This window comes from Cydia splendana, chromosome 18 (genome assembly GCF_910591565.1).
Source record: "Cydia splendana chromosome 18, ilCydSple1.2, whole genome shotgun sequence".
In the NCBI taxonomy this organism is placed as follows: Eukaryota; Metazoa; Arthropoda; class Insecta; order Lepidoptera; family Tortricidae; genus Cydia; species Cydia splendana.
The window spans coordinates 17,885,616-17,911,927 of record NC_085977.1 but is presented as its reverse complement, the minus strand read 5'-3'; the positions used below and the strand labels follow the sequence as shown (position 1 = coordinate 17,911,927).

Below are 26,312 nucleotides of genomic sequence, written 5' to 3'. Positions count from 1 at the left end.
TAACAATTTTAACACATAGATATCAGTGAATGAACATGGATCAAAATGATATAAAAATAATAAAATCATTTATCCATATATATACATTTTTTGATAACTTTATACGTTTTCATTTTGAGTTTTAGTCGTGTGTCGATAGATGGCAGTAAATTTACAGTGACTACAAAATTTACAATGACAGGACCCCTCTATACTATCTATTCTTTTTGCTCTCAGTAAAATCTATAGGTAGATGACGCCATAGCTGTTAATAAATATTAAATGACTTTATTATCTCTATACGCTTTACTAACTCTATGTGCGCTAATGTGAAAAAAAAACACAACGACAGTGAAGAACGGAATTCTTAATTTAAATTTGTACTGATAAACTCCAATAATAAATATGATTCTTACTGTGCACACTGCGATAGTCCATTGGTTGGAAAGCCCGTTCGAAATTTAAACTTATTTGCTTTATTACAAGGTTGCATTTTGCAGATCTTTTACTCTCTCATACTTATAGTAGGCTATTCAGAAAAAAAATGAAATATCTCACAAAAGTAAGTAAGTAGAATTAAACTTTGTATCAAAGACATAAGTCATAAATTTCAATGCCAAAGTTTTAAGTAAGGATCTTTCTCACTAAAACTACTTCCTAATATGAAATGACCAGTGTAAGCATCAGTTAGCTAGCCCTAAGCAACCAAAGATCAGGCTGCAGTTGAAAAACTAATAAAGATAGAGTTAACCTGATAATTTTCCCGCCGTCTCCATACTTGTTTTAGTTGGATATTGACTGGTCAGCTGCCTGTTAGCTATAGTTTTCCCGAAAATCGACAGGACAGAGGTGAAATTTTTGTATGAAAACTTGCAATTTTAAATGCATTTTTTATCGAAACTATTGCATTCTAAAATGAAGTCAAAATCAGTCCATCGACTCAATTTTTTGCAAGCTTTCTAATGATACCTCATACGATTCTTACAATTGAAAATAAAATTCAGCCTAACCCTCTAACCCCCTAAATTTCCCCCTAAAATCAGAAATAAGCAGTTTCGACTTATTCACAGTGTTAGTGATGGTACTTGCCATAACTGTTCCAAATTTCAGGTACCTACATCAAACGGTCTTTGAGAAAAACGCATTTAACCGATTTGCAAGACCGAATAAGTGATCCCATAAGAGCACCGTGAACAAAGTTTTGTACGGTACTCTAAAAAGTAAACTATGGTTCAATTATTACGCAAGTAAATAATTAAAACCTATAGCCTATAATATAATAATATATACCTACATATTATACACATATAAAATGCATATTAGTACTCAACCAGAACACAAGTCATGGAGAGCCATAACTTATGCAAATTTTTCTTGAGTGAAGCTACCGACCCGACGGTGACCGTCTAACTAAGGGATAGCGGCAACTTGTTCCACAACTGTACAGCGCGCACTGTAAATGACTTAGGGCCCGATTCGGATTTTGAAATAGACATCTATTAGACATCTTTTAGACATCACCAAGATACGATAACGATATGTTTAAGATCTAACCTGTCAAATTTGACATTTGCGGGATTCTGGAGATGCTGTTGAACGATTTCCACAGGATATGACTTAGAGATCCAATTCACATCTAATAGATATCTTACTCTATCTAACGTAAAAGTGACATTGGTTGCCCGAATTGCGCTGCAAAAGAGAACTAGTTGATATCTAAACTATAACGTATCTAGAATGGATCTAGTACGAGTTCGAATACAGCAGTTAGAGTACGACCGGGTCTTGTTACACGGTACAGCTAGAGTCAGGTTCGCACTCGATCTCAAACGATGACCACTACCGTCCGCCAGGTATGTAAATCTTTCAGAAAGATATGGAGGAGACGTCGGATTAAACAGGACGTTGAAAAGCAACGTCAGAATATGTATGTCCCTGCGTCGAACGGATCGGAAGCCAAGCAATTAATGTGCTGAACTTGCAAAAAATGTCTACAAAAATTTTACGTGACAACTTCTCCATATAAAAATGAACTGTCATAAGGACCAGGGAGAGGTATAGTAATAATATGTGGGTTTTATTAAATTTTCAGTTTCCATTGTGAACGCTTGCCTTTCTATCGCTAGCTTCGATACGATCACTACAATGTGACGTCATGCAACAACAAATTTATTACTTTTCTGATTGTATCGTTTTTAGGATTCCGTACCCAAAGGGTAAAACGGGACCCTATTACTAAGACTCCGCTGTCCGTCCGTCCGTCCGTCCATCCATCCGTCTGTCACCAGGCTGTATCTCACGAACCGTGATAGCTAGACAGTTGAAATTTTCACAGATGATGTATTTCTGTTGCCGCTATAACAAGAAATACTATAAAAACAGAATAAAATAAAGATTTAAGTGGGGCTCCCATACAACAAACGTGATTTTTGACCGAAGTTAAGCAACGTCGGGCGGGGTCAGTACTTGGTTGGTTGACCGTTTTTTTGTGCCGTTTTTTGGATTATGGTACGGAACCCTTCGTACGCGAGTCCAACTCGCATTTGCCCGGTTTTTGACGTTTTACATTACCTATTCTGCTTCGTACGGAGATTGGGGAAAACAATTAGGGGGCCAACAGATTACCAGTTTGCCGGACGATATCAGCCTGTCAGTTAAATGCAAAAGGTGACAGTCCGAACAATTGACAGGCTGATATCGTCCGGCGAACTGCTAATCTGTGGGCCCTTTAGACATGCCTAGATTACCTACATTATTGGCGAGTCGTGACATGGAACTACTAAATAAATTAATAAAACAATAGCGAAAATACAGTAATATTCCTACTTACTCGTATGCCTGCGGCACTGGTGCTCTCAAACGGATAGACAGATTTCGGTGCTATTTTTTTTACGTTAAAGCGAGTTTCCTTGTGGTAGTCCTTCACTATATTTGTTTAAAATCAATCCAGCAGTTTGAAGAGTACCTGTTAGCTCTTTACCAAAATGATGTAAGATAATTTTTAGTATAAAATATTTATTTTGGCATAATGTGTAGGAGTATAATTTTTTTAAATTTAATAGTTATATTTCTTGAACACAGCTTCTAGTCCCTTTAAATTCCGTATAATTCACGTTAGAATATATTTTTCTGGTACTCCAAGGCTCGGCAAGACGCGTTAAGTCGAGATTAATTCCGAGCATCTCTTCAGCGGTATTCTGGCTCCCGACGTCGCTTTGAAAAGCGTTGCGAGTGTAGATCACTTACGACCGGACTGTGTATGTCGTGACCGTTGACGTATATCTCAGGACTGGCTTACGGGCAATAAGAATGGGGCATGAATGGAGCCAGTACAGCGGTGTGACACCGCTTTAATGCCATTGGTTGATGAGTTGGCATCACACGTGCGATTGGTCGCAACTAGCTGCGTTAGACTACACGATTGGCTCGAATTTGTGAGTGACACCGCTGAAGTAGTACCATTTTAGTGCCCGTAAGGCCCGTCCTGAAATATACGCCAATGCTCGTGACCAGTTTCATGAAATGACTGGCCGCATCATGAAAACGTCAAATCTAACTTAATCAATGTCATTAAGTGATCAATTCTAAAATGGCATTTCATGAAGTTATCAAAATCTATTATAGCCTGGGGTTCGCTTAGCAACTATCCCCAAGAATTGGCGTAGGCACTAGTTTTCTACTAAAGCGACTGCCATTTGACCTTCCAACCCAGAGGGGAAACTAGGCCTTACAGGGATTAGTCCGGTCTGGTTTCCTTCATCGAAAAGCGCCTGGTGAATAACAAATGATATACTCGTAACTTCCGGAAAACTCATTGGTACGAAAACTCCAGGGTTTGAACCCGCGACTTCCGGATTGAAAGACATACGCTCTTACCACTAAGCTGCCAGAGCTTTTTTGCATTATGCTTATTGTTATGTTTTAATGTTTGTATCTGTGGGCCACTAGTTCCCTTGTAATAAAGATATTTTGTTTAATTTCATTTATACATACTCGCTATTCGTTTTTGTTAATTTCCTTGGTTCGGACCACCAAGGTTTGATTTGTGTGTTTTATAAAAGAGATAAAAATAGCACTGTGTTATTTATATTTTATTAATTATTAAACCACACTTAGTACCTATCTACCAAAAACTACACTCCGTAATAATATTTTGGTGACAGACAATTAGACAAGAAGGCATTCTGAGAGAAATTAATGTGTGATGCAGCATCTACGGATACAATCCTCTGACCGCGGCCTCCGTTTCTATATTTATTTACGTTATGACTTGTGGATTTTATATCCACTCATTTTATATTTAGCGGAAATGTCATCTTGAGAATAATCCTGATAATAGTATGTCATACGAATTTATATTAGTCACTTAATAACGCAAATACGAAGATACTTAAAGGATGCTTTTTATTTTGGGGATTATTTTCTGAGGGGCGAAATCAGGGTCACATTTTTAATAGGTACTCGCGTCCAACTCCGGCTTCGCACGGGTTAACAAATACACCTAATTCTTCCTCAAGAATCACTCTATTGATAGGTGTAAACCGCATGAAAATCCGTTCAGCACTTTTTGAGTTTATAGGGAACAAACACAAACAGGCAGACGCGACGAGGGACTTTGTTTTATAAGGTGTAGTGATGTGATAGGTTAGAGTGAGTTCGCGTACGTAGTCGCAGGCAGAAAATAGTAAATAAATAATAAATTAAGCACGACAGTATGCTATATTATCTTCATCAGCTGATTCACCAACTGCCCCTTTCCGAGAGAAAACGATTTACTAAAACATACCCAATTTCCTCGTAATCCAATGCCTATAATAGTTGACGAAATTCCTCGATTTATCCAGCATCGTATCTCATCATCAATATTTCCAACTAACCATAATTATATCCAAAATCGTAATTAGTAATTATTATAGAAACCATTTATTTAAATAACGATATTAATTATCAAAGTGCCCAATAGGTGATCGGCGTTATGTAAAGTGCCCCGGCAATTTAATTATTAGAATAGTAATTAACAAATTGCCCAAAAGGTGACATGCATTATGTAAAATGCCTACTATTACCTACTTATCAAATTGCCATCTCATATTATTTGTCATTTTTCATAATGCCCGGGCACTATGAAATACTATAATACTATTGTAGTATTGATGAAACTATGCACACATGTTTAATATAAATTAATTAATCCTCAATATTGTATATAACTTCAATTTAATTATTACAATATTATTCATCAATTTAATTGTTATATTTATTTAATCGCCTACTTAAATACGTTAATAAATGTTTAATAATGATACCATAATATTTATTTTGGTGTCCTGCTAAAATCAGATTAATTCCTTTATGTATATCATAATAAACATGATAACATACAAAATTATCTTTCGCGCCCCCACATTTACAACTGCTTTTTTTCTCATATTATATTCAAACATATTTGTTTATTTTTACAAAACCACTTCAGGGATGATCCCTCGGGTTTTACAAATACATAATAAGGGGATTTCTACCTGTTACTGCCCTTGTATTTGTATTCAGAACAGGCTCTTTATTACCGTTGCTCCAGCTAGCAATCGGGAGTTGAGCTCTCAACACGTGACCTTGAGTTCTATAACAACAGCGCGTATACGGAGATCATTCTTACACTGGGTTGTTCGAGCTGCCCACACGACAGGCTATGGCAACCTCCAGGTGTTTCAGGGGTTTTAGTTATCCCAACTAAAAAGCCGTAAGTATCATTAGACTTGTTGTACATACGGCGTTTTGATGGCAGTTTGGCTATGCGAAGAATATTTTAGTGGTTTTATTTACTAAGCAACGTAACAAGTTTGTTCTTGTTTTAATCAATGAATGTTAGTCACGTTAGTCTCGTGGTTGTTGTAAAAATATGGACGATTTTTCTGGCCCCACGTTGGGCGCCAGTTAAAGACTCACAAAAAGAAAAACATACGATTGAGAAATATGAACAACGACGCACTGACATGTTTTATAAATCATTGTGGGTTTGTAGTGTTGTAAACTGTTGATTGATACGCAATAGTATTTCAAACTATTTTTTTTTTATATCTAGTTGCAGAACAGTAGTTGAGAAAGAAAGGAGTGAGTGCTGAGGTGACGAAAGACAGAGGAGAATGGAAGAGGATAACTTGTTGTGTCGACCCCACATAACGTGGGATAGAGGCAGGGAGAAGAAGATAATCTAGTTGCAGAATATAAACATACATGAAACGCCGCCCAAGCCAGCCGTAACTTTCCTAAATTATTAACCTACATCCGACGCAAGCCAGAACAGTGCATTAAGGGAATACCTAGGTGAATGACTAACTAAACACTTGCTAGGCGTCCGACTCATTAGGCCGTTTATGTATGTATTATACATACAAATTATTGTACAACCTGTATAATACAGGTTGAATACAGGGTGAAATTGTCATGTTTGACCATACGCTCGGCTGATGCTAAATATGTGGGTTATACTGACCAACTTTTATTATGGGGCGAACCCCGAAATCGCGAAAAAAATATCAGCTATTCCATAGAAAACTGAAGAAATCTATACATGGGTCAAACTATTAAATATCGGCACGTACAGTCAGCAATACTATTAGCTTGGCACATACAAATTTCTATTGAGGGAAGGGAATACCTTTTCTCTGCAGCTGACTGTACAAGTCTCCATCTTATTACCAGTATAGTTAATTTCACCTAAAGAACTGCAAATATTCCAAATAAAAAACTGTTGTTTCCTACTTTTTACAAGCTTTTATCTGACTTTTGTTAGATTATAATAAATGATGGTTGAAAGAAAAGCACAGTCGGCGATAAAAACTTGAATCAAAAATTAAATTGACCAAAAATTTATTTCACAAAGTGTGTAGTCGTGTTTGTTTACATAGCTAGTACAGTCGACGTCAAAGATATGTTTACACTTTTGCACCTTACTCCTTTGTACACCCATATTTTTACCGTTGACTGTAATAAGGCGAAAAATGTAAACATATCTTTGACGTCGACTGTACCAGAAACGGCTGGCCCGACTATATTAAATGTTCCCAACAACACCCAGAATCGCCGAACTAGTTGAGTTTGTTCTTCTTTCGGTTCGTTTAGAAACTAGGATCTGCGCCGTGTGCCGCGGAACTTTGAGTTTGTTAGAGTATTCCATTCGTTGTAAACGGAAAGGATTGCATACGATATGGCCCTTTAGTTTCTGCGGTTAGGATAATTCTCTGTATTTGATAAAGATAAACATTTCACACAACAGGTGTCTAACTGCTGAATCATACCATGCATGCATGCATGCATGCCATGATCCAGGGTCGCGTGGAGAAAACGAGGGGAGGCCTTTGCCCAGCAGTGGGACACCAAAGATAAACATAAAATACATTTATTCGTGACGATCATAATGTACCCTAAGAACAGGTACAGACAACAGTAGCAGAAATATTCAGAACTGTGCAATACAAATATTTGTTTAAATTTGAACTTTAATAGCTGTTAATAGAATTGAATATCATATCAGCCGTATATGGCTTCGTTTGCGCTAAAGGGTTCAGTACAGTACAGGTACAAAAGAATCCTCCAAATGTATGGATATTTCTGTACAAAGTGGTCACTTCAGTTTTCTTGAGTGCAAACGCTGAAATAAAATAAAATGAAGTTGTTGATAGTAGCGATGCAGAATAGTGTTTACGTGTGCGAGGGTAATGACCAGAGGGCCTACCGCGAACCACGTTCGACGTGTTGGCACTCTGTCGCACTTGTAACTATGTACGTAAGTGTGACAGGGAGGCAACACCGCGACTGTATCGCAGCCTTTTTGCGACTGCATTGCTACTGAATCCCTGCAAAAAGAGGCCATATGCGACCTCCATTACATCATAGAGAAATAGGTTAGAGATCTGGGTTCTGTTCTGACTAAAATGGGACCAATCTCTAAGTATATACTTTCAATCAAAAAAGAATTTTCAATATCGAATGGAAATGGAAAACATAAATGATAAAAAACCGACATTAATTACTATTCGTACTTTTTTAGGGTTCCGTACCTCAAAAGGAAAAAAACGGAACCCTTATAGGATCACTCGTGCGTCTGTCTGTCTGTCTGTCTGTCTGTCTTTTTGCATTAATGTCTAAATCAGTTTAATTTAAAATGATTTTCGTGTAGTATTTCCGGGTGTCATCTGACTTCATTAGAATTCCTTCCCTGTCAGTCGTTTAATTTAACTTATTCGGCCCGAATCGTTCGAATCCTGATCGAATTCCTGGCAGTGACGTCGTTATAAAAGGAACGTCACGTTTAAACATAACGAGCAGGAAACACGTTTAATGGGAAGGTATCGAGATTTTAAGAGGATAGGGGAGTGATCGTTAATTATTCTTTAATGGAACCATGGTACAGTAGTATACATACATACATACATCACTGGCTCAGTGACCCAAAACGGATCTTGGCCTCTGACGAGATCCGAGACACACGAGAGCGCCACTCTACCCTATTCTGCGCCACTTCACGCCAGTTGGGTATTTCGAGGGTGGATGGCACAGTATAACACCCCAGGCTAAAGTGAGACTGGGCTGGACATGTCTGTCGGATGAACGATAACAGATGGGCCAAAATAGCCACTAGCTGGCATCCCCAGGGTAGTCGTGGCACAGACGAAAAAGAAATGGCGGGACGACTTGGATGCGTTCCAGCGGGATTGGCGGGATCTTGCTCAGCACAGGAAGGATTGGAAAGGGAGAGGGGAGGCCTAAAAAATATCTGGTCATAAAATGTCATACAAACGTACTCGAATCTTTCCTCTGTGGTTTTTGACCCTAGAGCAATGATTTTTTCAACACAGATTAATATCATCAAATTGTACTCGGGACTTAATCGCGTATTTAAGATTTTTTTTTTTAACAGATTAATATTATCAATATTGGCCTGTTGATATTTTTGTTTATTTAGCGCTAGAGCACTTGAAACATCGCATAAACGGCGTACCTAATAGAAGATAAGATAGATAGATAAGATCGCCTAATCTGCAATTTTAGGTGTCGCCCCCGTTAGCACGACGCATGTATTCACCTAAAATTCTCAATTTTCTTTTTATTTCTTCTGAGGGGCTTAGCTCCCCTATCCTCTTAAGAACGAAAATATTGCGTAGAATATCAAAGTCAGAACTGACATGCGAGATTCCACGTGGAAACTCAAGATAAAAAACAATAATCCCGGGTTATATATTACTTCGTAAAGACGGGCCATACGGGCACTAAGAATGGTGCTAGTTCAGCGGTGTCATTTTGGGTGTCACGCACGAATTTAACCCTTAAACAGGCCTGGGCCTGACGCATTTTTTACTTTTGATTACTGATTCGGGTAGGTTTATTTTTTAGTCGTATGGCAGAAGTACATAATATAGGCAATAAATTAACAATTAAAATTACAACAAAACAATGATTAAGTAGTCGCATTTTGCAGCGCTTATACCTTCTATATTAATCTGCAAGATGCGAACAGAAGGTCCGACATCTCTAGTCAAAGTGCTCTGAGAGCAACTGTGCATTTGTGGGCCCGAAGATGAGCCAATCGCATTTGCAAATGTATTCATCGCAATTCTTGCAATCTTTGCCTATATGTTTCGTCTCAGGTTTGTCACTCATTTAGCACCACCCAGGGGACACGTGCAGGGTTGTGGTAGGTAAATCCTGCGGACGCGAGTAACATTCGTCCCCCTTCGAGTAACATTCGGGTAGGTAATAGCTTAAAAAGAAAAGTAATTTCTTGACTTTTTTTATTACCCCTAATTCAATTTAAAAAACCCGGTGGTTTATATATGCCCACTGCTCGTTACCAATGGTGCTACGTGGTCCTTATATGGCCACTGCCTTGTTAGCCATACAGAGTAGTTTTAAGGGTAAGTCATGTGCACATCACATTTATACATGCGTCACAAAATGCACTAACTGCCAGCACTTTCTAGGCTCGCTAGGATGACGTCGCTCGTAAGATTGACCGTTGAATAAATATTTAATTTAGAAACCAAAGGAAAAAATATTATTTTTTTACTTTGAGGGTTCATTCATAGTAATGAATCTTACCTTTATATGTCATGTAAACTCCCTGCAGGGCAGAGGCCACTTATAAACCACTCGCACGTGCCCCAGACGGGCAGAGGGTTCATACGAACCACAAACTTTTAGATCGAATATTTTATCAGAAAACAATAACTAAGGTAAGTTATGACTTACTACGCATACATTATCTAATAATCTACCATAAAAATACAAAACAAAATACTTACAGTACTTTTTTCGGCGTAGCGAATTTATACAGCGGGAGAAACGTACAAAAACGGCCATTTGTTGTCGATTTGAATTTGAAACCTAAATTGTTAAAGAAATTTGTTTGATATCGGAACTTAAAAAAATGACAGGTTGACATCACCCACTTAATAGACTTTACGGCCATGATATTTTGCGGTCGTTGTATTTACTCAGCTCACCAAAAAAAAATCATTTGCTATGTGGTACTTATAGATACCTACACTACCTGTTTAAGGGTTAAGCCAATCGTGCATTCTAAGGCTGGAAACAGCGTTCGACCGATACAAGTCTATGAATGCGCATACAGCTACGCTGACGGTACGCGCGTGATTTGGTCCGCGCGTACGGTCGGTCGAGCCGTCAGTCCGGCTCGTCGGTCGCGCGTACGTCGGTCGACCGATGAGCTATGAGATTCTATGGATGCGTTCAGTGCTTCGCTGACGGAGCGACCGACCGTACGCGCGTATGATGTATCAGCGATGCACTGTTTTATCGTACATTTTCATTGATATAGCTACGTCCAACCGACGTCAGCGCCGACCGTCGGTCTTGATCACGACCGACGATCAGCGCATGCGATCGGCGCGTATGGTACGCGCTGACCGTCGGTCGAGCACTGTAACGCAACTAGTTGCGACCGATCGCGCGCGTGATGTGACCTTATCAACCAATCGTTTTGTAGCATTCCACCCAGGCAAACCAAAAGAGAGATGATATCATAAGCGAGACAGCAATATAATTACGCGCGTGCGATAGAGATAGGAACAGACGGGTCAATGTAAGAAATTCTACGTGCTCAGCGTCCTTACTTTACATCTGTAAAAGTTCACTCAGACGAAGTATCTTTGATTAAATTGAAGCTCAGTTTATAAATATTTATAAGCACGTCTCAGAAATTTGAATGTTTACTAAATGTAGATACCAAAGTTGAAACATTTGCATAGATATCTAATTCAACTTTTAAGCTCTAAACAAGGTATACAAGCCAAAAACCTAAATAAAGTTTTGTAGTGCGAGTCGGATTACATCAACAGAAATACATCATCTGTGAAATCACGGTTCCTGAGATACAGCTTGGTGACAGACAGACAGACGGACAGACGGACAATGCAGTCTTAGAAATACCCTTTTTACCCGTTTTTACCGTTTGGGTAAGGAAGTACGGAACCCTAAAAAAGACTCAGCGATCCATCATTATATTCTCAACTCTTAAGTCTATCAGCTTGAAGTCTAATCGAAAATGTATTTCTTCCAGTTCTCAGAATCCAACGCGACCACCAGCATCCTCCACTTCGTGCCAGAGGCGGAGGACCACGAGGCAACGCTGGTCTGCCGGGCGGAAAACCCCCGGATAGCGGACGCGGTCGTCGAAGACAGGTGGACGCTCAATGTGCACTGTAAGTGATCGTCTACTGTGACAGATTTAAATAAAAGCCGTTGAACAGTCACTGCATTCCTTACTGCCATCAGTCTTATCCATCACACAGTCCACTGGTGCCAGGGGGTTAGGAACGAGAGACTGGTGCAGAACCGCAACTCTTCATTCACTATAATCTCATCACGCGCAGATGACCTTTGCAAATTACTGGACTCTGATATACTCATACTCATACTCATTCTTTATTGGTAATAGGTAATTACATGTCAACTTACATAACTAGTACAAATAACATTAAAAATTAAAATTAAATACATTAGCTACTTGCGTAGATTTCTATTTTTATCATTAATATTTCGCAGTCAGAAATTCTTCTATATTATAGAACGACCGCTCAACAAGCCAAGCTTTAAGTTTATTTTTAAAAATTAACAAACTAGGTGCGTCTGTTATTACTGTTGGTAGATTATTATACACAGAGGGGCCCATGACGTGTATAGTTTTTGCCGTCTTTGCTAAGCTACGGGGCACTGCTGCTAGTTTGTGCCCGTATCGTGTAATACGGTCGCTATTGTCACCCCGCCTGTGGTATTTATCTAAATTCTCTCGCGTGTATGAGGCTATTTGCAGTATCAAGAGGCCTGGCAACGTGATAATCCCTAGGTTAGTGAAGTGTGGCCTTGCAGACTCGTACCATGGAACTCGAGCAATAGCCCTTATAGCTCGTTTTTGGAGCCTAAAGACACGTAGCCAATCGGCCGCACGTCCCCATAGCTCAAGCCCGTATTGAACGATGGACTGTATGCTGGCGAAGTAACAGCTGCGGACTGCCTGAAGCGTAAGTACTGTCATCAGCCTGCCAAGGGCGAAACATGCCCTTCCCAATTTGCCGCACAGGGAATTAATATGACTCTCCCATGTTAGGCTTTAGCCCAAAAAGGAGGTACTTTTAACCTGGTCTATGGTGCCGCCGGCGAGGCCTATATGCAACGGACGGCGCTTGCGCCCAGACAAATCAAACTGGATGAAATGCGTTTTGGTTAGGTTTAGTATGAGACCGTTTTGTTCAAACCAGTTCGACAGTTGTCCAGCTACTAGGTTTAGCTTCGATTCTAGTTGATCGATGCTTGGGGCGGTTACAATTGCCGCAACGTCGTCCACATACATATAGACCTCACCTTCACTGACTGCCATAGGTAGATCATTAAGTAAGATGGAGAATACCACATTTGACAGGGACGATCCCTGGGAGACGCCGATGGCAGCCGACAGGCCGTGTGAGTTCAAGGTGCCTCTTTGTCCCGTTACATACTGCGTCTTTTTATTCATGAAATCTGACATGAGGGCTTGCGCATGTCCTCGAATACCGTAGTGATGGAGCTTCGAACTCAGCAACCCATGGTCGACTACGTCGAAGGCTTTCGAGAGGTCACAGAAAAGAACTGCGACCTCAAGCTTGCCCTCTCGCGCCTCAAGTACACGACGCACCACCTCGCGCGCCATCATTGTGGTTGATCGTCCCGGTCTGTATGCATACTGGCGTTCCGATAGGTAGTTGTTATTTAGAAGGAACTGGGATAGACGGGTAGTTAGCCCATTTTCAAAAACCTTTGCGACCGCAGGTATGATACATATGGGACGATAACAACTTGGATCGTCTTGCTTCCCCTTCCCCTTGTACAGCGGGCTGACCTTTATTTCCTTAAGTGATTTCGGATACTTACCAATTCTCAGGCATTCATTGAAAAGTAAGGACGGAGGATATAGAAGTCTTGTGGCGATGGAATGTTGGCAGTGGCAGTGTTACGAGCCATACACGTGCTCATCACATTGTCACCTCACATCATCAGAAAATTGTAAAGGTCGCCATTGTCGGATACGACATGGAGGGCTATAATAATAATGGGAACAACCCCGAAATCACGAAAAAAAATTTACCCTCGCATAGAAAATGGACCAGCCAAAATGTATGAAACAGTCAAATTTTTTTTTCGCGATTTCGGTGTTGGTCCCATAAGTTATCGTAATAAACTGAAATGGATGTCATTGGCCAAGCGTTTAGAGTTGATCAAAGGCGCCAAGCCTCCCAAGGGATTGCATATACTCATGAATTGGGACGGGTCCCGCCGTGACCAAGTGGACTAGTGTTATGGCGTTAGCCCCGAATACGTTGGGTCAAATTTGACCTTGAGGGCTGGTCACTTTTTACAAGCTTTCATTTAACTTGCTCTGTTAGTCAAGTATGTTACTGTGGGTCAAATTTTGGAAGCTAAATTTGACCAACTTCCCGATTTCTATGTAAATCGGATGACAATGCAAGGAGACAGGAGGTGGCCATATGAACGCTGTCATAAAACAATGCATACTAATTGTGTTTGGGGTTGTTCGAAATATCTCGATGAAAATTTAATTGTGTCATGTGGAAAGAAAATTACCTACAGTCAACGATAAAATCTTAGCAGCAAAAATGAAATTTTTGCCAAAAACTTATTCTTTAGTATTCGACATCTACCTATTTAATATTTATTATTGTTTGTATTAAGCATTATGCTTGCCAATTCAGAATCAAACTAGGTACTAAAATCCAAAAGAATCTCTAAAATACATCGTAAATCAGACAACCAATTTACTCTGAAGAATCCTTAATAAATATTAAAATTTATTTTCCTCAAAGTTTTATTTTTACGCCGGATGCGATGGAATTCTGATTGGATTAAAAGCTTATCGATTTTCCTGCTTTTCCGGGTTATTTTTATACTCTTAATTTGTAGGATAATTGGTGTCTGTGGATTGTGAAAGATGAGCCTTATAATCGGATTTAAAGTAGAAGGTTTATTATACACCGTGGGCTCGAATAACCCGATAGATTTCACCTACGAGTATTACATGTAACGCTCGTGCCCGATCTATCGACTGTCGGTTTTTAACGCGAACACAAAGGCACCCGCAGTGGCCGCAGTGCTGTCGTATTTACTTAAACGCCAGGTTTCTAGTATATTATTTATCTGCAGATGTTCCCGTAGTGACGCTGAGGATGGGTTCCAGCCTGAACCCTGGTCATATCAAAGAAGGGGACGACGTGTACTTCGAGTGCAGCGTGAAGGCCAACCCGAAGAGCTACAGGCTCACTTGGTATAAAGGGGTAAGTAATTATTAGATATTACATGCATACTTATATATTTAATTATTTATTCAGGAAGATAGAAAAATAATCTCCAACATAACACACCACCGTGACGAGGTAGTAGATCATGCGACGAACATAGGGCCACACACAACCTGGTTCTTGGTGATTTTAATGCCAAGATAGGCAAAAGGCAAGAACTAATAGATACCTAACACAATTGTCGTTGGACCCATGGTCTCGGAGACCGGAACACACGTGGCTTACAGCTAGTTTAGTTTGCTTTTGGCCAAAGTTTCCGGATTACAAATAGTTTTTCTTTCAAAAAGCCCGCCGGAGATGGACGTGGATCGCCCCGAATTGTTTGAGTAGACTGGAAACAGTAAGGGAGGCCATTTGTCCAGCATTTGGACACTACGGGCTCCCAATAAATAAATGATAAAGATATTATACTATACTTACGAACTGTAGACCTATAAAACGCTGGGAAGATATAATGCGTAAAATAGGTGGTCCTACTTGGAGAAGAGTGGAAGAGACTGGGGGAGGCCTACGCCGCAGAGGCGACTTCCATAAATATTAAGTAAAAATAATTATTAAGGCGAGGTATGCCCGAGGAAAATTTTCAGATTCTGTCAAATTACCCCATTTCACACACAAGCACACTTCACGCACACTACCTCACTTTACTGGGACAGGTCAGTGACCCATCCTGTTTTTTTTTAAGATGCAAATGAGAGTATTTTGAGTTTCGTGTTAACCACTAGCCTCCTTTGAGGAAGAGAAACTCTACAAAAGTTCCATTGAAAGAAGGAAGAGAAACAATATATTTTATCTTACTCTCCTTGTCTGTTCATGTCACATGTGACGTATTTAAATGTAAATTAACTAAAATCGAATTCATTAGATACGCGTACTAAATAAACCGAATAAATATAGAAGTCGTCAGATGAAAAACGTTATTTAGGTACTACTCTATTCAATAGGGCTTTCGATAAGGCGCAAAATCAATTCAATGACAATTTCATTGAAATCATATGTGTATTCCGATGATGTTATTATTATATAATTTACTTACCTTAGCTTAGCTTCAATCTGTATATATTTAGTTGTAGTACCTAGCTAATAAGAAAATTTTGCATGCTTTTTCAAGTGAAATGTAGGGGAGAGCGGGGACAAACGTAACGGCGGGTGGAAAGCAAAGTAACTATTGCTCTGTAGGTGTATCTAATAGTCAAAACACCACTCCGCTGCTATTAGGTGATAGACAGTGGCGCCCCCTTCTCTTGCATTCAGTCGAAACGGGCGCCACGTGCTATTAGGTTGTGTGAGAGGACGCAACGTGATTTTTCGAATCAAAAGTACGTTTTTCGACTTTTAGTTATTTGATGTTTACGTTGTATTAAAATACATACATTGTCTGAATATTTGCATATCCCCTAAAGTGGCATTGTCCGGCTCCCGGTCTCTACGGTAAGTAGCGGGGAGCCGGGAGACGGACAGACATAACAAGCCGTTGAATGGCGGCGCCTTAGATTTAACGGTGGGTTGAGGTTGAGTGGCGCGGCTATTTTGGCAAAATATACGTCAAGTGGCGGGGCCTCCAGGATGGTCATCGCGAATTTGGCGCGTGTTAGAAATATGACCGTTTCTCAAAAAATATGTATGAATGATATATATTAACTATGTATTATTGAATTCAGCATAAAGTGGTTTATTTGATTGTATACCAATGAATTACATTCTATTTTATGTGAATTATGCTGGACTTGATCAAATCTCATATTATTACCAATTTTTTTCTACTTTCATGTATAAAAATACGTATAATTAGGAAATAGAACAATTGACTGTAGAAAAAGCAGTTTTTATGACAAAACAATACATTTAATATGATTCACACAGTTCTATCAAACTTTATTTTACGCTGGAATTCGACCGTTAAGGAATACCATCCTTGTTTATTGACGAATGCATCTTGCAAGAGTGAACAAGCAAGGCATAGTTTTAACGGTTTTATTTTAGGCGCGAAATACGATGTCGCACAGAGGCCGGGAGACGGTCTCTGCCACTCACGGGCTTGTTATGACGGAACCGTCTCCCGGTTCGCTGCCAATTAGGGAAGTGTCCGGCTCCCGCCCTCTGCCACGCAGGGGCATATTTAAAAAAATGGCCGCGCCATTTCTCCTACCCTTCAACCGGAAGCCCTGCCACCCGAAGGGATATTGATTATTGATTAGATTGATTGCAATTAATTTTCTCGAGCACGTTCCGTTTCAAAGATATCTTTCATGTTTTCAGAAAAATGCGGTTGGGTACAAAAGTAACAAAGCCGTATAGGTACAAAAGTAACATTTACATCCCATACAATATATACCTATTGAATCTAATATGGTGTCACATGCTTAATGCGTCAATGATGATTTAAACCAGGGCTCTCCAAACCCCGGCCCGCGGGCCAAATCCGGCCAGCGAAGCGTTCCAATCCGGCCCGCGGGAGCCAGGCACCAGGTGTTCAGCCCTATCAGTATCAGTTCAGCAGCAACCAGATACACCCTCCCCTCGGCGCCGACGGTGGCCCGCGCGAAAATTCTGAGGCGCAATATGGCCCTCAGGTAAAAAAGTTTGGAGACCCCTGATTTAAACGATGTATGCCATATTTGTGAGTGAAAAAACTCTGACCCTGAATTATCTGAGTAGAAAACATGTTTATAACAGAATAATTGACCTCATCACTTGAAATAAAAACAATTTCTAACGAGGACTTAATATTGATTTGTTTTCTTAAAATGCAAATATTAAAGTGTGTGATCAATAATAATTTACATATTTAATTAGTACTTTTTTGATTTGATATACCTAATATACCTATCATATTATATTAATTACAGCCCACTGTGTCTTGTTACTTTTGACCCACACGTGTTACTTTCTGCACGCCAACGGGGTCATGAGTAACAAAAGACGATTTTTTAGTCACTCTGGTACTTACATACAAAATACACAATTATAAGGTTAATCAAGATGTTAATGTACAGAACATGCAATGAAGTTAAATATGACTACATTAATTTCATCAAAATAATAACGGTTAGCCAGAAACTAAGGTCAAAGTACAAAGTGTTGCGTTTCTCCCCGCTCTCCCCTACGCATCCAAAATTACTGTCCACCTATGTTCATCACTACATTTTTGCAAACATATCGTTATCTTTATCAATAAATAAAGTCCTGGCAGGGTGAAAATTTAATTTTGGCGGATTGTTTTTCTCTGCATCTGACTGTACAGCTACGCCAAATTTTTGGTAAACTTACGGTTATATGTTCAGAATCTGAATCTGTGTAGTTATTTAGTACGAAAATACTTAAGATGGACATTCCTCTGGTCCTTGAACTACGTCCAAAAGAGAGGTATGGGCACTGTGAATTACATCTCGCTTTGTGTGGTAGGACACAGCACAGCGGATGTCATTCCAGATCTAGAGCAGAGCTCAACCTTACAGAAATCTGCAGCCAAATAACACTAGATCCTACTCATAGTATTGTTCCTGCCGGTGAGTATGGTTGCCAGTTATCAACGAGGGTGCGGAGGGTTAGGCACGGCAACGAGCATGTACCTAACACCTCTGGAGTTGCAGGCGTCCATAGGCTACGGAGACTGCTTACCATAAGACGGGCCGTATGCTTGTTTGTCACCGACGAGGTATAAAAAATAAAATTAAATATGCACAGAATATAATTGAACTAGAAACTTTGTTTTATTTTATAGTAAATTTGGATAACAATCGATACATAGACAATCACAGTAAACCAGTCCGCAACGGTATTGGCCTGTAAGCCTCGTAGGCAAGTATATCTCGGCCTCACGAGCCGCAAAAACTCACTAGGACTGAGGCTAGACCATAGTCGTTTATTTATTCTTGATTTCATGAAGGTTTGCAGAACAGCACGTAACCGCATTATATATCTGGGCGGACCTCACAGCAACAAAATAGGTGTACCGCTTCAAGATTTTCAAGTAGTACACGAAATATTTACATATCGTTCCGTATTAATAGGTAATATTTGAAGATCAAAAGTTCTCTAACATAAATACAAGATCACAAAATTGTCATCACAATCAGTTCATTGACGTTGACGTACAGAAGTCACATGGGTACGTTTTTAAAATTACGCAATATTAGGTAATACCAGCATAATGAAAATTAACTCCAATCAGTAAGTATGAGTCTTCAAACTTTTTTCATTTCAAGCGGGGTTTCAAGGAGCAAATTACTTAAATGATTTTAGAACCGTATTGTTTTGAGATAGTTTACTGCGTTTTTAAATAATTATCCCCCGTAAACAACAACAAATCAAAAATAAGATGAGACCCGAGCTCTATGTGATGATAATTAATCTACCCTATTTTTTTAAATACAATTTGTCTACTGGTATACTTTTTCGTATACGTATATGATTTAATGTCAAAATAATTGCAAAACCCAACTGTCAGTTTAGTGCGCCCCGCGATAGGACCGCCTTCGTTCAAGCCCAGCGGGCATCTGATCAAAGAAGTTGCGTGCACGGGACCGCTGATATCATGTCTTTGAACTTATTTATTTAATGTTAAATTTAAAAAAAAAGTAATCGCGGAATTCGCTCAAGCATAAAATTGCGCGTTATTAGAAGCAGTTTTCATATTTTTATCTTTTGTGCACATATTGTTACGAATGTTTAAAGTCCGTTTTAGACCTATGTTCGTGATCGTTTTCTATCGAGCAAAAGTCAAAAACTTAGGATTCGAATCGCGGAAGTCACTAGAAAAAGCCCTCAAGATTGCTAATTGAATGTATGGCAGCCGTATTGTGATCCAAAAAAGAGCTACGGCTTTTTAAAAACTTCGTTTTCTGAACCCACTGCACCTTAAGATAAGTCATTGACATTAATGAAATGTATAAAATTATATGACAATATTGACAGTTCATTATAAACACGTAGAAACGAAATCACTCAGTTATTAATGTAATGTTAGTGAAAATTCATATTTATGGTAGAATAAAGGCTTTTTTATTAGGGTTCCGTACCCAAAGGGTAAAACGGGACCCTATTACTAAGACTTCGCTGTCCGTCCGTCCGTCCGTCCGTCCGTCCGTCCGTCCATCCTTCCGTCCGTCCGTCCGTCCGTCCGTCCGTCCGTCTGTCTGTCACCAGGCTGTATCTCACGAACCGTGATAGCTAGACAGTTGAAATTTTCACAGATGATGTATTTCTGTTGCCGCTATAACAACAAATACTAAAAACAGAATAAAATAAAGATTTAAATGGGGCTCCCATACAACAAACGTGATTTTTGACCAAAGGTAAGCAACGTCGGGAGTGGTCAGTACTTGGATGGGTGACCGTTTTTTTTTTGCTTTTTTTTGTTTTTTTTTGCATTATGGTACGGAACCCTTCGTGCGCGAGTCCGACTCGCACTTGCCCGGTTTTTTTACTATACTTACTAACGGCTTTCTATCATTTCGCAGGACAAAGAGATCACCCACAACGCGAGCTCCGGCATCATCCTCAGCGACCAGAGTCTGGTGCTGCAGAGTGTGAATAGGACAGCTGCCGGCGACTATAGCTGTCTCGCTTCTAACACTGAAGGCAGTGCTACTAGCAACCCAGTGTCACTGCAAGTCAGATGTGAGTATCTTTGAATATTCTTTCGGTGTTTTTTTTAATTTGAAATGTTTTTTTATGTACAGTCACACTCCGTGATTTTTATGCCATTTAGGTTTCTCTAAATTGGACATTCCATAGCGTAAGTATTGAACAACCAATTCACCTCGGTCTAGGACCCTAAATGGCTTAACAACCGCGGAGCGGTTCGGGTCAAATCTTGCAAACTAAATAAGACGATTGGTAGGCCCAATGCCCTTGAGCGTCTGGGTGGAGCTAAGCGCTCTGTCCCCGCACCACCCGCTTACCCCGCTCACTGAGATCGTACGTGAATTTTGTATCGCTGCACCGCCACGAGGTTCAAATAATAAGATACAGCCCAGAGGCGCGCAGTTGGCGCTATACTCGTATAATATTTTGTTTGCAGATATTTTGTTGTTTGAGTATGAGTAGATCATGCATTTAGTGGAGGTCGTAAATTACATTTCACGGTTAATACGACTCGCGTCCCGCTTAATACGCCAAATAAAATTATATTATTATTATATATTACTTACCCATCCCGTTACGCACCGTGCACGTTTGTGTAATTGACATAACCGTCGTATCAGTAACCGTTCTATGAAACTTGCTAACTATGTAATCAAACCAATTTTCGGTGGAAGTTTGCATTTCAGTTCTAAGTATGGGGAGCCCCCAAAATTTATTGTTTTTTTTTTATTTATTTTTATGTGAAAATCTTAATGCGGTTCACAGAATACATCTACTTACCAAGTTTCAACAGTATAGTTCTTATAGTTTCGGAAAAAAGTGGCTGTGACATACGGACGGACAGACAGACAGACATACATGACGAATCCATAAGGGTTCCGTTTTTTTGCCATTTGGCTACGGAACCCTAAAAGCATTTCTCGAAAGAAGATATTTAATGTTTATAATATTTATACATGGCCGGGATATCCCTATTATATGCCTGCCGAGTATGATATTAAACACACAGCAAATAAATTATATTTTATGAACGTAAGGCCGGTAAATGTTATCGTGATTGAAATAATATGTATGTATACTTACTTTTCTCAAAAAATGCGTGGAAATACTTATAAAAGTTCAGATAAGGATGGGACGTAATGACAATATTTCCACGCATGTTTGAGAAAACTTAATTTAATTAATAAACTAACATCATTTTAATAGGTAACAATCCTAAAAATGTACTTAATGGTTTCTGAATTTATTAAAAACGTTACATTTTAATGGCTATAATATGTCGGCGCATTTTTTATAAATTTCAAATGAAGCTTTGTCAAACATAAGTGGAAATATTGTCATTAGGTTTGTAATAATAGGCTGCGAAACACCGTGTTGCACGCGCTAAAGCGCGTCACAGCCAAATCAACTTTCTGCAGATATTTAATCTATGGCCACAATAACTCCAATTTTTTTGCACTTGGGCTTAGCACGAGCATGCAGAATACAAGGAAGGCACGGAGCGACGAGCGGCACAGCCTCCTCGTCTCAAAGCTAGCACACGACCGCCGGCCACGCCTTTTTCGAGTCGTCGAAAAAATGTCGAAAAATATTCGATTTCTTAAAAAAAATTGATTAATTAACATTATTCTACGTTGCATTTGTAGTGTCGGTTACAACATTTATTTTAGTTTAAAAATAACTTTAATCGAATAAACCGTTTCATAGAAATAGGCAAAGTTAGTCGTAAAACGGCCTCTCGTAATGTTCCTTTTATCGAAAAATTATAAGTCACAGGAAAAAAGTCAAACGTTACAAATGTTGTACATAAAACGTAGATTAATATATATTTTTTTTCATAAGTTTTTGTTGAACCTTTAAGAAGATATATACTCTAGAAAGTAAGAGTTTACGTCCAAAAACGGCGCGTAGCGCCATAAGCCCAATAAGACCCTTCACAGTATTTGATTGAGCTGAAACTTTGACTGTTTGAAAAGTACCTACAGTCAACGATAAAAGCTCGTAACAAAAATGAAATTTTTCACAAAAAACTTATTTTATTTAGTAAAATATTACGAATAAAGTGGTAGGATATAACAAGACAGAATGAAACAAACAACAATATAAATCTTTCGAATTCTTAAATTATTCCCTGCATATTTCATTTCGGTTGGCTTTAAAAAGAGCAGCCAACTCATCCATACTTTGGAATAAACTAGGAGCAGCATTCGGAATTTTAAAATCTGATCTTATTTTGATATTGATCGTGATACATCCCACTTGCACTAATAAGTACGGTCAAGGAATTTCATTTTAGTACCATTTCGTGCCTTGTCACAGTGACATTAGTATGAGGTCCCTAGCGACTTTCATATTGATTGTCACTGTGACCAGGTACGAAATGGTACCTACTGTAATTAAATTCTCTGACTGTACAAGGAATAAATCTTTATCAATTTGACAGCTAAAGTAAGTAACTATATAGATGTCTTTACGGCTCTACATTATGCGGTGCTTTATATTGGAGGGCATGCGATAAATTTGTAACATTTACGGCGTGTCAGTGCGATTTCGCACCGTCAGCGTGTTTTGAGCGGCGGTGTGGAGGGTGGAGGACATGCGATAAAAACGGTAGGTAGGCATGGCATGTCACTGCGATTCTGTACTGTCACCGTTTTAAGGCAGCGGTAAGGTGAACCTTTACTGGTTGTTAAAAGTTGGCGTTTGACTACCTATTCAGTTAACAGAATATAATATACAGCCACCATACGTACGTACATACGTACCGTGACGCAACGTAAGCGTACCTACCCTTTTTATCGCATGCTCTCCACACCGCTGCTTAAAACACGCCGTCGGTGCGGAATCCGTTTTTTAAGCAACGGTGTGGTCGCACCTTTATAATGCGTTTTTGGACCGATTCTTATTTAAAATACAGATCGGCTTTTTATCTTTGTGTTATTATTCCTATAAACAGTCATTTCTAGCCTCATTCCAATCAAGAATACAAAATTTTTATTTTGTTACAGCAAAATCAGAGTAATGCTATTCAAATCGAGTCGTCTCCCTTTGATTTTATTCAGTTTCTCTGCCTTAATTAGAACGTTCACTTTTTATGCGATATCAAAAATGTTTTGGCAATAGTACAATTCCGTTTTCCAACTGAGATTATCTATTCTTATCTTGTACTTGCATTAATCATCATTTTCCTCGCGTTGTCCCGACATTTTGGGAGCCTGGGGTCCGCTTGGCAACTAATCCCAAGAATTGGCGTAGGCACTAGTTTTTTACGAAAGCGACTGCCATCTGACCCTCCAACCCAGAGGTTAAACTAGGCCTTATTGGGATTAGTCCGGTTTCCTCACGATGTTTTCGTTCACCGAAAAGCGACTGGTAAATATTACATGGACTTTCGTAGGTACATAAGTTCCGAAAAACTCTTTGGTACGATCCAGGGTTTGAGCCTGCGACCTTCAGATTGAAAGTTGCACGCTCTTACCGCTAGGCCACCAGCGCTTACATTAAATTTTGACTTTCCAACAGACGCCCCAGTTTGCAAGGTGGTGGAAGATGGCGAGGTGTACGGAGCCCTGAAGCAGGAGACGGTCCAGCTCCTGTGCTCGGTGGACTCCAACCCTGCTCCCATCAGCTTCACGTGGACCTTCAACAGTTCAGGGGAGCAGACTCAAATACCAGCTGGGTGAGATATTCATTATTATTCACAACGACGGGAATTAATCGCGTAAAATTAAGTTTTAAATTTACCTCCGACGTTCCGAGGACGGCGTTGTCCCCGTGGTCTCGGAGAAGATTGGCTAAAGTGTACATCAACATCTAGGCGCGCGAGTTTTTCGAACTACCCGCACTTGGTGCATACATAGATATTTTACATGAACGTTGGTGATGATGATGATGATGTTGGAAATGTACTATTACGATATTACTGCCACCTGTGGTCTTAACGCAGGCGCTGTCACTATCAATTTCCTTGATATAATGAGTGAAGATGACGTTTGTAGTCGCATTACTGCCGCGATTATGACTTTCAAGCCGTCATCGTCACTCATTTTATCAAGAAGATTGACAGCGCCCGCGTAAGGACGCTAAGCACGATGAATTTCGTACATTGACTGGCCTGAGGGCCTACCGCGAACCACGTTCGACGTATTGCCTCCCTGTTACACTTACGTACGAATTTACAAGTGCGAAAGAGAGGCAACATGTCGAACGTGGTTCGCGGTAGGCCCTCTGTTCCTATTTCTTTCTCGATGTTTGCCCGAAAATCGACAGAATGGCGATTACGCTCTATCATCGCCGATCATGGGCCATTGTAAGCCATTATGCCCTCCACACCATCGGGATCACCTGCAATTACCCATCATGGCCAATGGTGAAGAGCAGCCATATGTCAAGCACGATAAAACTGAAATGAAATAAGTAGTTACATAATTCTAAAGCCCACTTTCCTTATTAATTTCATCACATCGAATAAAGCCTACTTTGATAGAAGAGCTGAGCTCATCATGAGCCTGATTCTGATTTAACATTTTGTTACAATTTTAACTGGTTTTGATACGACCTTGACGATACTTACTTACTCCTCTGGCGCAGTGACCCAAAGTGTGTCTTGGCCTCCAACACGACTGCTCGCCACTGATCCCGGTCCTGTCGGTCCTGTGCCATTTCTCGCCAGTTTTCAATCCGGAGCTCGCGCAGATCAGCGTCCACCACATCCGCCCATCGATACCTAGGTCGGCCGACCAGGCAACGTCCTATGTAGGTTTTCCCTCAAACGCCGAAGTCGAAGAACTAGTTGACCTTGACGATAGCCCACGCTGATTGGTGCAAGTAAATAGCTATCCCCTCCCTGAATTTTACGCAGATTTAAACGCTACCGAGTGCGTCAACTCAAACGCAGTGCATCTCGCTTGCACCACTTAGATTGTTGAATTTTCACCACTTAGATGTAAGACATCAATGGTTGACTTCCGGCCTCGCACACTCTGGAATGATACGACCTTCAAGAAAAGAGCGTACTATCTTAAACGCCGGCAACGCACTTACAAACCCTCTGGTGTTACGGGTGTCTATGAGCGACGGTAATCGCTTACCTCCAGGCGATTCGTCTGCTCGTTTGCCTCCTACATCATAACTGTTACATGTAATTTTTTGAGTGTATTGGTGTCAAAGCCGTTCTTGATAAATTGATAAAAAAACAAATCGAACAATAACAAATTGGTACAGCAGAATCGGCTACCATGACAAACGTTATAAATGTTATGAATTAATGAAATGCGTGAAACTTACACTCTGATTAATTAATTCCCTTTGTCTGTGAGCTCTCAAAGTAATTAATGTGGCATTTTTGTGGCTGTCATTTGCTGGAAATGCCTAGAGCCTAGATTAATTCTTTTTTTGAAGTCAAAACTTCTTAAATTAGCGGCGCTGTGCACTTTTTGTGATGGGGAAAAAATGTTAAACTCGCGACAGGTCACGTGACCGTAAGATTCGTAAGACGTAAGACAGACACGTGACCTGATCGAAAAACTGTTACAATGTCATTGAGTTTTCACTTCTGCCGGCACTCCCGGATTGCAGCCCGTTGTTTTTTTTTTCAGAACTATGTAGTATTACTTTTTTGTTATTTATACATTTGTGATTAGTGTAACCTTCGGCCTTTTTAAAGTCAATATTTTCCCTAAAGGGTTTTAATTTTCACAATTTTAATTATAGGCGCATAGAGTCTGACCAGCGAGTCGCGGCACAAAAAAAAACGCGGGAATTTCAATAAAAACCGCACCTGGCAATAAAATTACTATGAAATTAAATGACAGCTTGAAACTGACAGCTTATTTGATGGGAAAAAAAGTTGCCATATAAAGAATTTTAAAAAATAGCTTG

At 39.8% G+C, this 26,312-nt stretch overlaps 1 protein-coding gene across 1 annotated transcript in view; it reads left to right on the top strand.

Annotated features, from left to right (window-relative positions):
- LOC134799154 (nephrin-like) overlaps window positions 1-26,312 on the top strand; it is a 226,851-nt gene that overhangs the window by 179,076 nt on the left and 21,463 nt on the right. The window contains exons 7-10 of the mRNA XM_063771562.1: window positions 11,555-11,696; window positions 14,689-14,819; window positions 20,306-20,465; window positions 23,955-24,111. Of these exons, the coding sequence (XP_063627632.1) occupies window positions 11,555-11,696; window positions 14,689-14,819; window positions 20,306-20,465; window positions 23,955-24,111 (590 nt within the window). The remainder of the gene's footprint in view (window positions 1-11,554; window positions 11,697-14,688; window positions 14,820-20,305; window positions 20,466-23,954; window positions 24,112-26,312) is intronic.